This window comes from Lycorma delicatula, chromosome 5, assembly GCF_047948215.1.
Source record: "Lycorma delicatula isolate Av1 chromosome 5, ASM4794821v1, whole genome shotgun sequence".
Classification (NCBI taxonomy): Eukaryota; Metazoa; Arthropoda; class Insecta; order Hemiptera; family Fulgoridae; genus Lycorma; species Lycorma delicatula.
Window position 1 is genome coordinate 49259160 of NC_134459.1, and position 16355 is coordinate 49275514.

General features: G+C 30.7%; 2 protein-coding genes across 3 annotated transcripts in view; one reads left to right on the forward strand and one right to left on the reverse strand.

The window, feature by feature from the left end:
* The window catches only part of Nt5b (5' nucleotidase B), a 162157-nt gene that overhangs the window by 103373 nt on the left and 42429 nt on the right, over positions 1-16355 (reverse strand). The gene's annotated exons all lie outside the window — the stretch shown is intronic.
* Positions 12021-16355, forward strand: part of mms4 (Methyl methanesulfonate sensitivity 4) — a 74981-nt gene continuing 70646 nt past the window's right edge. Inside the window, exon 1 of the mRNA XM_075366066.1 lies at positions 12021-12104. Within this exon, the coding sequence (XP_075222181.1) occupies positions 12036-12104 (69 nt within the window). The 5' untranslated portion in view covers positions 12021-12035. The remainder of the gene's footprint in view (positions 12105-16355) is intronic.

The following is a 16355-nucleotide window of genomic DNA, read 5'->3' on the forward strand; positions in this document are numbered from 1 at the left end:
GCGAGCGCAGTACGCCCTATTCGTAAACGGCAAATAATCACCTCCTCTCGACGGTTATTTCTGCATGAGGAGTTCCACGGTGACATAGTATGCTTAACTGGACAAAGTTTATTATTGATGGTAGCATTCCATACACTTTGCCACTCATCGTGAACTACCCTCTTCACGAAAAAAACAAGATCGTTTGATTGATTGCTTTCGTTTGGCTTTTAATTAAGGTGCACATCTTAAAAAAAAAAAAATTAAAAAACTGAAATTTCAAACCCGATTTCTCTATGGTGAACATTTTTTTAAAAATTACAAGCTGAAGATACATTTTAAACATTGTTTTTAACAAATAAAATTTGAAATAACATTCTTTCGAAGTTTGTACTTCGTTATTGGGTTTTGGGTTGTACTTCGTTCAGGCAACTTAGGTCTAACCTTACATATCAAAAATGTTACTAAGTAGATGAGGAAGGATTTTACCGAAAAATTTTAGGTAAAAGAAATTAAAGTAAACTTTTTTTAACGAAATCTTTTTGGAGTTTTAACGTTCTCTAGCGAGACGTTTATTTATGTAATTTACTGAAATGTGTTTAATAAAAGATTATTCAGGGAGACAACAAAAATTAAAACAAAAAAATTGGAAACAATTTTTTAACAAAATTTTAATTAAATTTTGACTGAGGGTTCTCTTTCGAATAAAAAAGAACTGATATCTTGATCGAACATCCTTCTTCAGACGCAATATAAATAAAAAACGAAAATGCCTTAAAAGGCAGGCTGAACTAAACGATGACAAACATTAACGTGAGTGAAGTACAAATATAACTAGGTACTAATGGTTCATAATAAACGTGGCACGTATGTCCATAATAATAACTACAGAAATAATCTATTCGTTACATCAGGTAACACTAATCGGACAACAACAAAAAAGTAGCCTCAGCTAAGTACAGTATTAAGACAACAATGACACTACAAACAATGTTCAATGAAATATTTTTTTTTTTTATATGTTATTAATATTTATATGAGATTACAAGACACAATTTGACAGCTTACACTTAAGATTTCACTGATAAAAACATAATACCCGTGGCAAATTAACAAAATTAATTACGCTGATGTCATTCGATACAATCCGTGCGTATTAAAATTCTACCTGCGTAATTTATTTAACAATGTAAACAAAAAAAAACATAACCGAAATATTAAACATCTTGCTACAACCCTGGGCAAACGGAGAAAGTTTAATGTTAGAGTTACCCAAGAAAAAAATAATGACAAATGAATTTTCAACGAGAATGGAACAGATTTTTTAGAAACAATTTTGAAAATGTTAAATACCACGACTTGACTGTAGAAAAAAAATTATTATCTAAGATATTGTGAATATATCATGATTCAAGAAAATATGAGTAAACGGACACAGTACTATTAATGAATTTATTTAAATAACCGGTACTTATCGGTTATACGGGACCTCTACCGAAATTCAATTACATAACCTTTGTACGCAACACGACACTGTAAAACTTATGTACGTATACCTTATTGCATATAATTTTTATTTTTAACGTTAATAATACGAGGTTAGCGAGAGTAGGTTATGTTTGATTAGATTATGTTGATTTAGTGTAACGACGAATCGTGAACGTATATCTACATAACATAACTCACTCTCGCTAAACTCGTCTAATTAACGTTAATATACAAATCATATATACTTCATCTATTTAAGTGGCCAGTAAACAGAATTTCGTGTAAGAATGCCTTAAAAGTAAAACGCAAAAGACAATTGGATTTCAGTAGGAATCTCGTATAACCGATAAGTACCAAATAATCATATTTCTGACCAGTGGCGACTCGCGTATAGGCACTATGGAACTGCAGCACCCCTTATTTCTACTTGATATTATCGATAACATTTAATATAATGACTCCTTTTTTCTTTAATTCTTTCGTTATACTTGTACAATATATAATAATCCTTAAACTTAATGTCGGTAGCCATCACCCAGTTTATGAAAATGATACAAAAATCTTTGTATGAAACTGTGTGCTTCACAGTTCCATCAGCGTGGTGTTTGGCTGTTATACGCATGCGCACATAGGGAGCTGCACGCAAGGCTGTGAGGGAGAGACAGCACTGTCGCTCCCGCAGTGCCGACCCTGGCGTGCTGGTGGAAAGTAGTTTATTTTTTTAGTCCGCGTGTGTATGGAACGTTCCTTGTTCCTTCCCTTTTCTAGTTTAGTGGAAGGAATATGAAAGCTGTTTAGTTGTTTAGTGATCAGAAGATGGCGAAAAGCAAGGGCTCTCTGATTGCCAAATCTATCCAAAAACAAGCTGGAAGGGCGAAAGAGAATGTAATTAGTAAAAACTAATTATGTAGTTGTTTCTGTGTACATAGAAATTTAAGACTTATAGGCCACATACTAAGGCATCCTGGAATAGTCGCTTTAATATTGGAAGGACAGGTAGAAGGGAAAAATTGTGTAGGCAGGCCACGTTTGGAGTATGTAAAACAAATTGTTGGGGATGTAGGATGTAGAGGGTATACTGAAATGAAACGACTAGCACTAGATAGGGAATCTTGGAGAGCATCAAACCAGTCAAATGACTGAAGACAAAAAAAAAAAAAAGAAATTTAAATTAAGCACCACTGGCCTATAGTGTTTTTAAGCGGGCATTTTATTAAGTTATAATAAAATATATTATCTGTATTGACATTTTATTATTTATTCGGTTAAAACGAATACGGTTTTTAAGCACGTTGTGTTTAAAAACCGAACCATATTCTTGAATGTGATAAAGTGTAGAATTAGATTATCTTGCTTCCAGCTATTCTATTTGATTCAATTCTTTTAGGTTCTTTTATTTTACAGAAAATTTTAACCGTGGCCTTGAAAAGACCCAGAAAAAGATTTTCTGGAGTAGCACTCCCACTAATTTTAGCTACGAGCCGCCACTGTACCTGACTGAAACTTTCTTGAAAAATAGTAAATAACTGAAAAACTGCCAGTTCAAAGACTCCAAAATGAACGAGGGACAATCTTCTGTTTTTGGACGATTCACACATACCGGGGGTAGAATGGTAAAGCCAAGTTAGATTAAAAAATAGTCAAAAGAAGAGGCACTTCTCTTAAATCTTAATTCAAATTTTGAAAAAAACATTCAGCAACAATGAAATTACTAAGATAAGTTAATAGAAAAATAATGTTGTAATATGTTTTGTCGTCTGATTTTATTATATCGTACAAGAACTTTCAAATTAACCGACATAGATATAGTGGGTCGTATAATATGCTATAAAACTACATGCAACTACAATTGGTAATTACAACATTGGTTTTTGCTTTCATTTGTTTGAAAAGTAATTCTAAAGAATTGTTTGTTTAAAAATTTAAATATAAATTAACGAAACAAAGAGAAAAGTGATTAATGTTTGTAAGAAATAAAAATTGTGTAATCAAGGAGTAATAATACAAAACAGAACAGAAAACAGATCTTACGTAGCAAAAACTTGTTTGTTTGTTGTCATAATGGAACAATAAAAGATTAAGAAATAAAAATTAACGTAAAATATTATTATTTATCCAAAATATTGCATCATGTAACATTCTATTCTGATGAAATATTTAATATTAAAATAATAAATAAAAAATGATAACATTAAAATCGAAAACAGTTTTTTTTTAGTTAAAAAAATAAAAATAATATTTTAGAGTAAAATCTATTTCTCTTTTAAATAAATGTTTTATTACAGTATTACTTCAGAAAGATTACTCACAAACCGGCTGTTAGAAGAACAAAACTCTACTTGAATGTGACGTTAAAGTTCAATAGCTTTTCATGATCTGACTGAAGAATTTTTTATACATGATTATTCATCATTTCTAATTTATTTACTATACCGTTATATACCGGCGGTTTTAAAAAAAAAATCTTCTACAAATCTTTTTTTACACTTAAGGATTAAAGCTCTACTGAAAAGTACCACAGTCGTTATTAAGTCACAAAGCAGAAAATAGTCCCCATTTCGGCCCACAAGCAATGCATTCCGTAGAATAGTAAATATGAACTAAAGAGAAAGGTGGGTAGTGAAAAATAATGATTTATCCTAGAAGAAACCGCTGTACGAAGCAAACAACCGAAGAAAATCTTACGAATTTATTCGGGTAGCAGGTTATCCTGTTTGTTCACAATGCTTCACAATATCAGAGCAGCATATTAGTGATTACCGATTTGCTGCATTACTTGTGAAAAAATCAATTTAAAGATTTAGATAGATAAAAATCTATCTAAAAAGTATTAAGGAGCTCCCCGAGAATAGATAAACTGTACCTGAGGTACACAAATCAACCCACCGGGTTGGTCTAGTGGTTAAAATCGTCATCTGAATCAGCAGATTTCGAAGTGGAGAGTTCTAAAGTTCAAATCCTAGTAAAGGCTGTTACTTTTATACGGATTTGAATATTAGATCGTGGATACCGGTGTTCTTTGGTGGTTGGGTTTTCAATTAACCACATATCTCAGGAATAGTCGACCTGAGACTGTACAAGACTACATTTACATTCATATACATTATCCTCATTCATCCTCTTAAGTAATTAATACCTTACGGTAGTTCAGGAGGCTAAACAGAAAAAAACAGAGGTACACACACATGCTGCCCATCTCCAGAATTTTTTTTTAAGATGATTAATTCACAACATAAGTCCCAATGTTTGTTCATAGGAATACTGTATCGACATTTTTTTTGCGTATGAAGATTTCTACGCCTGAACCAGGGTTCGAACGCGAGATTTTTCAGATGAAAGTTTGAAACCCTAGTACACTAAGCTGTACAGGCCGGCACGAGGAAGTAAACGAAAGGAAATGTGCATGACATGAGGCATGTTGATCTAACTGATCAACAAATCATTCAATCGGACCAAGCAATTATGTAACATCTACCTTGATTCATCCTTTCTTTTAGTGTAGAAACTTTACTAAAGTATCTTTTTAAAACGGTTTTGTTTAACATGACTATTATTATTAAAAAAATTAATGTTCAATTTACGTTTAAAGATTTCGGTCTAGTTGCAATCAATTATCAATTCGACAAATCAAAACAAAACTTTATTAGGATGGTAGAAAAACGTATATTAATTAAAATTATTTTTTAATTCGTCAAATATGATAAAATTTTGTATATAATATCGATTAAGAAATATTTAATCGTACACGTTAATCGTACATTAAAAGCTAAGCAAACCACTCTACAAAAATATTACTCTCGATAAGACAAGGCACTCAGAACCAGAGCTCTACTTACTCCCAGTTGTATAAACAATTTACTTTGTCAAGTAATATCAGTTGTTTAGTGCTGGCATATTATCTAAAATCGAGGAGTAATAAATAAAAACCTGTTTTAAATGTCATAATTATCTGTATAACTGCATGATGTAACGTATTATAAATCCACCGCGTCATTTTGTAAGTTTAAAAATTAAATGTATTAAAGTTTTTAAAATAAAAATGAATATTTATAAATTGCATTACAATGTTCTACTCTGCAGTATTTTTCCTTGCCAGTAGTTCAAAAGTAATTCATAGGTATAAGAAAGAAAGTACCTTAAAGACGAAACAGTCTGAATCTGTATACATCATGCGTAATATCTTGGAACGGGAAAATCCCAGATACTATGGTGGACGTGTCTTAGATTATTACATCGTTGACGCTTGTATCAGTTTCACATAGTCTATGATCATCATGTTAAAAGAAATAACTATAAAGTTAATGATACGATCTGTATCATTTGGGGCTAAATAAAAACCAAAAAATAGTTTAATGAAAAGACCCGTATTACCTATATAATATTGGAAAACAACAATCATACGTCAGGGATATTCTAATATTAAAATAAATTTTATCAGATGCTATGTGAGACGACATACAGAAATAATCCTCAAATCTATATACACATTCTCAATATAACAAGTATCCGATGCTGTAACAAAGAAAATAGAGAGAGAAAGGTGATTTTTCATCGCCTTATTCATCGAGTCAAATAAACTGTCGAGAAATCTGGACACCAAATCCACCGAAATTCAGTAGCCCTAAACGAGATAAAATCATTCTGTTTACCACTTAATCAACAATGAAAGATATTATTCCCAAAGAAAGCAATTCTGATCAATGTATTCCTATACCTCGTCCGCTTACACCAGTCGCAGCCTACCAAAGATCGCGACAGATATTATAAAGGAAGAAATTAATCTACTCCTGTCGAGAAACAACGAATTATATTCATTACCCAACAGGGGATATTTGAAAACAAAAATATGACCAAAACAGTTCGGACCAATGTGGGCAACGTTTCATTCAGTAAGCCCAAAAATACAAGTTTTATCTATGAATAACACACAAGTACAAATTTTTAAAAAAAATTTCTTATAAGAATATTTATATCGAACATTTAACATGTTTCCAAAAACGAATTCATTTATTTTTAATTATTTTAGATAACAAATCGCGAAGGTCTTTTCAGAAAATAGTTTATTAATCTAAAATTTTATCAGTAAAATAATAATAAGTTCAATAAATCTTTTTGAAGAAACCTAATCAGTAGGCGTGCGTACAACTGATACAACTGTTTGTCAAACTTCAGTAAGAGAAACATATTAGTGGGAGATGCCCCAGCAATGTCTTATAATCGACACTAGCGTGCTCAACGTTTTTAAACAAAAAAGTTATTTAAGAATAGAATTATAAATAATATAAATATACTTAAAAAAATATTCAAATAAACATGCAAAGGTATTTTTAGAAACATACAAGCTTCTACACCTAGAAGAATACAGGCATATTTTACATCTCATATCATGCAACTTAAATTAGATACAAAGTCATTTAATCATTTTTCCCCGTTTTTTTATTCTATAAATTTTTATATAAACGAAAGTTATTAATAAAACTTAATCATAACACATTTATTACTGAACTACATTTTAAAAATCTACATCTTTTGTCAGCAAAAAGATTCATCAATGTTTTTTTTTTAATCGACTCACTAAAAGAAGGAGGTTATCAATTTGACCTTAACATATATATTATTTATGTTTTCAAGCTTTACACATTATATAAAAATAATTTAATATTTTTTCTGTACAATTTCCCTTCTGGTGGTTTAGTTGTGACCTATTTCAAGATTGATTAAGCGAACGATTTTTTAAACGAACAATCAATAACTTTCATAAACAATTCGAAGATTGTTTATTTTAATTTCATCATTATTGTTTGGTATAAGAATTTTGTAATATAATGTTATGCAGCCTGATATTATTTTGATAAGTTTTTTCAATACAAGTTTCAAGAAAAATGAACGAAACCTAAGGTAAAATCGGGTAAATTAAAGCAAAACAAAAAAAGACATCTCTTTCAAACGTCCCCGAAAGCCGTACAGAGAACGAAAATGTCTGCCGAATAAATTTATATTTTTCAAAATGTAAGCAATTTTAATATACGATATTTATATATACACATTGTTCATAAAGTACAGCAAACCTTAAATAATTTTCAACATTTAAACATAGAATATACCTACGTCCTAATGGAGGATAACTCAATGATTTTAAATGAAAAGGTACGGATTGGGATAGGTAATTTTAAAGAACATTGAAAAAAAAAGTTTTGGCGTAAAATACATCAGGTTACGACAAGCCTAACAAAAAATGGCGGCCATTTAGCGTTTTTCATTAGTAGTATCAAATAATGGTCTATATTATCTCTTAACCTTTTCAGATCATTTAATCTTGGAACTGGTCATGTACGGTGTCAGTTTTAAAACGCTGTTACAAAATCATTTTATATGGCATCTAAGTCAGTTATTTTGTTTATATTCACAAAGGAATCAATCAGTTTTATTACACAATTTGAACGACGTTTATACGATGTAAAATGTTTTATTCAGACTAGAAAGAATATGACCATTTTTTCTCTCAGAAATGTGCTTGTGCGTGTGACTTGTATATTATAATTGCTGTGACGATTATGGATTTATTTATATTTACAAAAATAGCTTATCTTAGTAGCAACATATCGATGTATTGAACATATAATAAATTATGATCTACTTTCACTTATACTAACATATGTTACTAATCTGTGATTTATGACACGGGTTTTTCATCATATTTGCTTGAAAGTATTATTTTTAAAATCAGCAAACTATGTTTCATAAACACAAAGCAAAAAAAGAAAAATTTCAATAATAAAAAACGCGGTAGAAATGCGGAAAAAACTCCAATTAAATTATCGTAATTTTTGTACGTTTCAATTTTGTTGTTACAGGCATAAAAAATATCCAATCTTAACGGGTTTTTTCGTCAGAATCTGTTAAATCTCTATAATATAATGTAATTTTTTGAAAATTATTTCATAAGACTATGAAGGGAGGTAATCAGATACCAACATATTTTTTCGGAGCGCTAATCAAGCGCGGATCATTGTGATGGGAGAAGGTTAAATAATTGTTCAACACTGAAAGGCCACTACTTGGGATATACTCAGCCCGCCTTTGAAGCTAACTGCGAAAAACATAAATGGCCTAATTGGACTTAATTCGATGTTTTTTTACGTTAATTTTTATGTTTAATGACCCTTAAAATGATATGCCACACCTTTACCTTTTTTAAATATATGAGTTGCCCCCTGAGGGCCTGAGGTGTGATGGTCTTATACTGAAAAAAAATATCGTTTAGAGGTAAGAACAACTGCTAAATTCCATTTTTCTATGTTTAACTGTTGAAAAGTTTTTTAAAGGTTACCGATATACATATAAAATATGCTTCAAGTACTCTTAACGGAAAAAACTAACTCTGAAACGTTAAAACTCTCTCATTATCCTCCATCAATGACCACATATACGTATAAGTAGTGAAAAATATGTAGAACAATGAAAATGAAGACATAAGGGACACCTCATACATCATTATTAAGTAAAATAAATACAAGCTATAAATAAATAAAACATTAATTACTATTAATAAAGTGAGTGGTACACAATATTAACTAAACATATTTATTACTTAATTCATCGTGTACCGTATCGTATTTCCATACGAATACTATACCGACATAAACATCATAAATGTAGTGAATATTAATCGCAAATAATCATTTATCTATTAAAAATCCACATACACGAACGATCATAATTAAATCAGTAAGCCTACGTACGATCTATCTTTATCAATTCCACATAGTTTTCATGTAAATCTAACTTCCAATGTTGAAAAACGGTAAAAATGATGTATAAAATTCAACAATGCAATTTTGTATGTGTACTTATTTATCCTGAATTTGCTTAAATCTCAGTAATAACTTTTCCGATTTTGACTATCGTTCTTCGTGCGCGTATTCAGCAACTTTTAAAAAGATTTTACTTGTAAATAATACTCAATAATCGAAAGAAAGGAGCATTTAAAAAACTGCAAAATACACTTATCAGTACTAAGAAAACGTCTCTTAGCAAGAATAAATTTATCATTTTGCGAATAACCAAATTTTTTAGCCGCTGACTGAATAATGTTTTATTTGAAATAGCTGCACGACTGCCGCAAATTAAGTTTAAGATGAATTTTCTTTAGGATTTTCGTTTATCAAATCGGGTCCTGAAATAAGCCGAGTACTAAAATATCTGTACATTCCACATGATTCTAGGAACGAGCGAAGGTTTTCTAAAAAATAAGACGCATTAAATTTACTTAGAATGGCTTTTTCGTATTCAGAGGAAAACCAATATATTGAAAAACAATTAGCCTGTCAAAAAAAAATCGTTATCGACAATGTGCAGTTCCAGAGACGGTAAAAAAAATCGTTTATCTTTCGATGAGTTGTAGGCTGAGTGATCATCCACCATCAAAGAAGACTTTGAAGCACTCTTTAAGTGGGGTCTCGTGAAACAGTCTTTTGTAGATCAAGCATCTATATGGTTGTGTAACATTGAAATCGTGTTTATATATTAATCTGCAAAGGATAAGGATAAGGATAAGGCTCATGATATTTATTTATTTATAGTAAATACAACCATTAGGTTTATACCACGTTGTGAGATGTTTTTCATTATTATTACTCATGTTATCACCAAAAGTAGGTGAAATATCGATAATAAAGGTTCTAGCATAAACCTACCGGGTTGGTCTAGTAGTGAACGCGCCTACCCAAATCAGTTGATTTGGAAGTCGAGAGCTCCAACGTTCAAGTCCTAGTAAAGTCCGTTATTTTTACACGGATTTGAATACTAGATCGTGGATACCGGTGTTCTTTGGCGGTTGGGTTTTCAATGAATCACAAACCTCAGGAATGGTCGAACTAAGCCTGTGCAAGACTACATTTCATTTACACTCATACTTATCATTCTCTGAAGTATTATCTGAACGGTAATTACCGGAGGCTAAACAGGAAAAAGAAAGAAGGTTCTAGAATAAGCAGAGATCTACTATACGCAGGAAACCGAGCCTTGAAAATTTGTAATTCAGTAATTTGTAACAGACAAAAAGTAAATTAACAATAAATATATCCTAATGTTAATAAAACAGTATGGGTTAATAGAGATTTAAAAAAGGTGTGTAAAGGTATATGAAAGATATAGTAAATATAGAAAAAGATAAAAATATCTTTAGTTTTGTCGTAGAACGGCTTCAAAAGCAAATTTTAAATTGATATTAGCCCGTTACATCGATTTTTCTTTGTAATTATGTCAGGATGTCTAGGCAGGAACGGTCGAACCTATTGTACAAACAGATCAAAATTAAACCTCAAATTGAAAAAAAAAGAAAAATTTCTTAAACCGTTTTAGAAAACATTTTTATAAACTATGCACGGCGTGATCAGCGTCTATTAGAGAGGAAACGTCTATTATAATTTACAAACAGAGGATGTACATAAATTATAATGAATAAAATTTCTAATTACACTATAAACATTTTTTTTAAATCTTAAATCGGGTACCATTTTGTTAAATAAGACGTTCCGATCTATCAACGCAATTCTTTTATATATCCGTTAAGGATCATTTTTTGAGTTAATTTTCAATGGATAAAACTTTTTAAAATATATTTTAAACATCTTTTGTCGGAAAACTTAAAACAATTTTTTTTGGTAAGATGATTAATTTATCACATAAGCTAAAGGTTTGTGGATGGGACTGAAAATGAAATAATTATACTGCATGAAAAACGCAAAGCCTAACTGGAAATCAAAGGGAGAACCTTCCGGAAAAAATAAAGAAATTTCCGTTCCACCACGGAGGTCACCAATTTAATTTAAATAAGACCATCCCTGTTTCAAAAATAGCTTCTTTTTGTGATTTACCAACTACGGAGGCATTTTAATAAAAAAATTCACAGAGAAGGAAATAAAGCAAATTAAACTTCATCATAAAGTTTTGTATATGATACTTTTTCTTAATTTTAATCAATGACGACTCCTTTCTACGTTTAATAACAGATTGATAAGATATTAGAAAAATCTCCAGTTACATAACGCAGCTTGGTAGATTCGATGCCAGTACGCGGCTGTGTCTCTTTTCATGCAATGAATGTACTTGTAGCTTGTTACATGCAAAGATCGTCAGATGCAAAAACAGAATTGTAACCGAGAATAGCATCGAGCACTAGCGGCTCGCGTACAGGCACTGTGGAACTGCAGCATCCCCTAAAACCACATCATATTATCCATAACATTTAATATAATGAGCCCTTTCTTCTTTAATTCTTTCTTTATACTTGTACAATATATAATCCTTAAGCTTAATGTAAGTAGTCATCCCCCCGTTTAAGAAAAAGATACAAAAATCTGTATGGCACTGTGCGCTACACTATTCCAGCGGCGTGGTGTTTGGCTGTTGTGCGCATGCGCATAAAGGAAGCTGTACGCGAGGCTGCGAGGGAGAGACAGCACTGTCGACCCTGGCGTGCTAGTGGAAGGTAGTTTTTTTTTAGTTCGCGTTTCTAGTTTAGTCGGTGGAAGGAATATGAAAGCGGTTTAGTAGTTTTTCAGAAGATGGCGGAAAGCAAGGGCTCTCCGATTGTTAAATCTGTCCAAAAACACGCTAGAAGGGCGAAAGAGAAGGTAATTAGTAAAAACTAATTATGCATTTGTATCTGTGTACATAGAAATTTTAATTAAGCACCGTTGGACTGTAGTGTTTTTAAGCGGACATTTTATTAAGTTATAATAAAAAATATTATCTGTATTGTCATTTCATTATTTATTCGATTAAACCGAATACGGGTTTTAAGCACAATATGCTTAAAAACCGTGTACCATAATCTTGAATGTGATAAAGTGTAGAATTAGATTATTATTCTATTTTTACGCGGATTTGAATACTAGAGCGTGGATACCGGTGTTCTTTGGTGGTTGGGTTTTAATTAACCACACACCGCAGGAATGGTCGACCTGAGACTGTACAAGACTACACTTCACTTATATTCATACATATCATCCTCTGAAGAAATACCTTGCGGTGGTTCAGGAGGATAAACAAAAAAAAGAGAGAGTTACATAATACATGCAAGCCATGCTGTACTTAAAACTAAACTACCGTTCCACGCACCTCTTTTTATCTCATAAAAAAATTTCAAATCTACGTCCATCAAGCGTCTCCATTATTTTATTTTGATTTCAAATCATTTTAATCGAATTTGTGTTGCACTGACGATTTCAACGATACGAAATTTATCGCAAAACTCCTCTCGGATCCTGAATGCGTTTCTTTTGAGAAAAATAAACTGTCATAGGCCATTTAAAAAAAAACGTTTGATTGAACTAGTAGTAGCATAGAATGATAAAAAGAATTAGATGAAAAACATACTTGAGAATCAAATCTTTATCATCGAAGATTAATTTTTTTATCTCTCTAAATTTAAAATTTTCGAAAATCTACTAAAAATTGTGTTTTTTCTCTCCTAATTTTACGTCAATAAAGAGGAAACAGAAAACAACACGCAAGTGTTGTTTTATAGATTTTACGCAGAAAAAAGATAGATGAGTTTAACGGAATACAATTTTTTTTGACGACAGAAACCAAGGCAGTTATCCGCCAAGTTACACGGGGCTTAATTTAGTAACTGAGACTTCTAGAAAATGGAATACGGTTCTGAAAACTTTGAGATGAAAAAAACATATATCGTACGTAAAACTCATATTTCAAACTGAGGATAAGTTAGATAACTTAATTTTACTTAATGGTTTATATGAAGATAACAGCTTCATTCGAAGTGACGTCTAATAAAAACATTATGTGTTAGCAAATACACGATTATGTAAAATGCGTTACAAATTATCGGTTAAAATGTTTTATAATCATATATATCATCCTAAATGTGGAAAATGTATTAATTAAAAATTCATAAACAATGGTCATAAATCAATTTTTAATCGCATGCATAACTTATTATAAATAAGACTTTTATCTGCAAATACTTTAATTTTTACACCAAGAAAAATATAAATCATACGTTGTAAGCGTATGTGCAAACAGGAGACTAACCTTAAGTTATTTGCAGTAGCATAAATACAGCGATTAAATATACTTATAACACTAATTACGTACATAATTATACAACGTGTAATAGAAAAAAAACCTTGAAAATTAACCATAACTAATTGCATAAGCAGAATTTTCGAGCGGAAATCGTAAAATATTTACTTGAAAAAATACAAGATATTTTTTATAAAAAAATATGAATTTATTGATAAATAATAGAAACCGTAAAGAAATTCATTTCTTTTAAAAATTAGGCATACATTATCAAAACTTTTTTTATCCCGATATTTTAACTTATCTTGGGCGTTTCTATTAATGAATGTGCAATCTTTACTGCAATGAATAGTTACTCGTTCTTAAAAAATAACAATATCCTCATCATATCAAATCAGACAACCGTTACTGTTACCGTGTAACTCAACAAAATACTTCACCTAACGAGAATGGGCCTAATTATGTTTTCCTTATCATATTTAATAAATTATCCAACCGTTTAAGAAATCGTTCCACAAATTTATTTAAAATACAATTATTAAAAGATCTTTTGTTTTCTTTTTTACCTGGGCGCACAACAAAGTGTCATCATCAGCGCCCGGACACAATATTCATATAGTAAACAATTAAATATTAACAATTTTTATTTAACTTAAGATATTGCGAAACGCCTATGTTCAGATATGAACCGCCAATATCGTAAACTAAAGATGGAATAAAAACACAATGGAATACAACATTAAAAATGTAATTTAAAACAACAAAATTACCATCTGGCGTAAATAGACGAAAAACATTATACTAATAATCAAATATTTGAATACAAATGCCTTAAGAAATCGTTAAGACATTCGATAACATCGTCTCATGTTCCCCAAGATATTTCGGATGTTAGCGCAAAGTTTAAACTTGCGACGCAATGCCACATAACAGGTACAATCCACAAAAGGATGTGGTGAACCGTTAGTTGACAGTCGCAGCGGGTGCATCGGTCTGATTCATGAGGTGTCCATGAGTAAGTTCGGTGTACCCTATTCGCAAACGGAAAATAATAAACTCCTCTCGACCGTTAATCGTGTATGAGGAGCTCCATGGTGACAATGTTCTTAACTAACCGAAGTTTATTGTTGATGACAGCATTAAAAGATTAAAAATTTTCAGTCGAAAAAACAAAATTTTCTGCTACCCATTCAATATGTACATTAAAATGAGTTGTAATAATTTTCATTACCGCCTTCTGAATTGCAAATCGTTTTCTAGTTATTTTTTTATATTTTCATTTGCTTAACACAATTTCACGTGTTTGTATTTTAAATAAATAATGTAGTTTTTTAATCAAATTTATTTTTTATTTATAATTAATTACGTATTCTGTAATGCTGTTCTGATCAAGGTTTTTACACTTTCCCTTAATTATCTAGGCAAATGCTGGGACAGTTTCTTTTTTCATCAGTGGAGCAACACATGATCTAGATATGATCTATCTAATCCTGACGTGACCTACATAAAAATTATGATAAGACATTATCATATGATAAGAAATCTGGAAATAATACTATATAGTTTACAAAAAGTAAAAATTATAAAAAATGAAAAACCTAAATTTTTAAGATTAAAAGGAGAAAAAACGGCAGAAGATAAAAACTTATAGGATGAAAAAAGATAAAAATAAAAACAGACGAGTATCTATTTTATAAGCGCATTACACGGAATTAAAAAAGGCACAGAACAAAACAAAAGTTAAAAAAGATACTACTTTAAGTATAATGTAAGTGCGTGTTCTCTTTAGTCAAAAGGGATTAACCGGGGGAGTTGCAGGCGTTAGAAAACGTTCTCTACAGAATCGCTGCAGTAGATCGATAAAAAGCTGGCGTCAAATCAACTCAGGACGACAATAAAACCGAATATCGCTACACAAATAATAATAAACAAAAATAAATTTCCTAATTGTTTCTGATGAATTTTAAATAAATTTTTAAAAAATACACGATAATAGTCATTTCAAAAACAATTCAATAAAAAAAAAAATATAATAATAATTAAAGAAAACGACCACAAAATTAACTTCAGTTTCTATTAACCAAACTATAATCGGGCTTCTGCCAAGTATAAATTATCCTCGTAATAACGCCTCTATGAAGTTTTTCTATGAAAAACGCGTGAACTTACGTATTAGAATGGAAACTAAAAGTTCCATAAAATTAAAAATACTTCTCATAAACAGCTACTCTTGACTGTACGAGAGGAAAATAAAGATAATAAACATAAATTTATAATTTGTTTTCTTTAAAAATAACTTGACCATTTAACTGTATATTTTAATCCCCTTTTAAATACGGCTTACAAAAAAATAATAACCAACAGATTACGACCGAATTGATTATAATGGAAGAAAAGTTGGGTTTTAGGAAGGCAAATCACGTTCAGATAATGTCTGTTTTGAAAACAGCAGATTGAGAAACAAAATGATACGGTTATTATTTCTTTTACGTTAATCCGCTCAAAAAGGTATAGAAGGGTAGATCAACTAAAATGTGGAATCAGCTATACCTAAACATATGGATATACTAATACAAATGTTATATGTATTAGTAGTAATTATACTAATACAAAAATTATTTAGCTGGAAACTGAAAAAGATTTGGAGTAGGTTAATATAAGATTTCAAAAAGGTAGTAGCTTCTTCCCTACTCTGTTTCATTTATATCTAAACGATGTTTTGAAAAAATGGAAAAGAAAGTTAGACAATTTTATTTTCGTCACAAAAGAGGGGAGGAGAAACACAATATCGAAACTCACTACGAATATGTAGATGACAAATTTTTTTATAACTGATG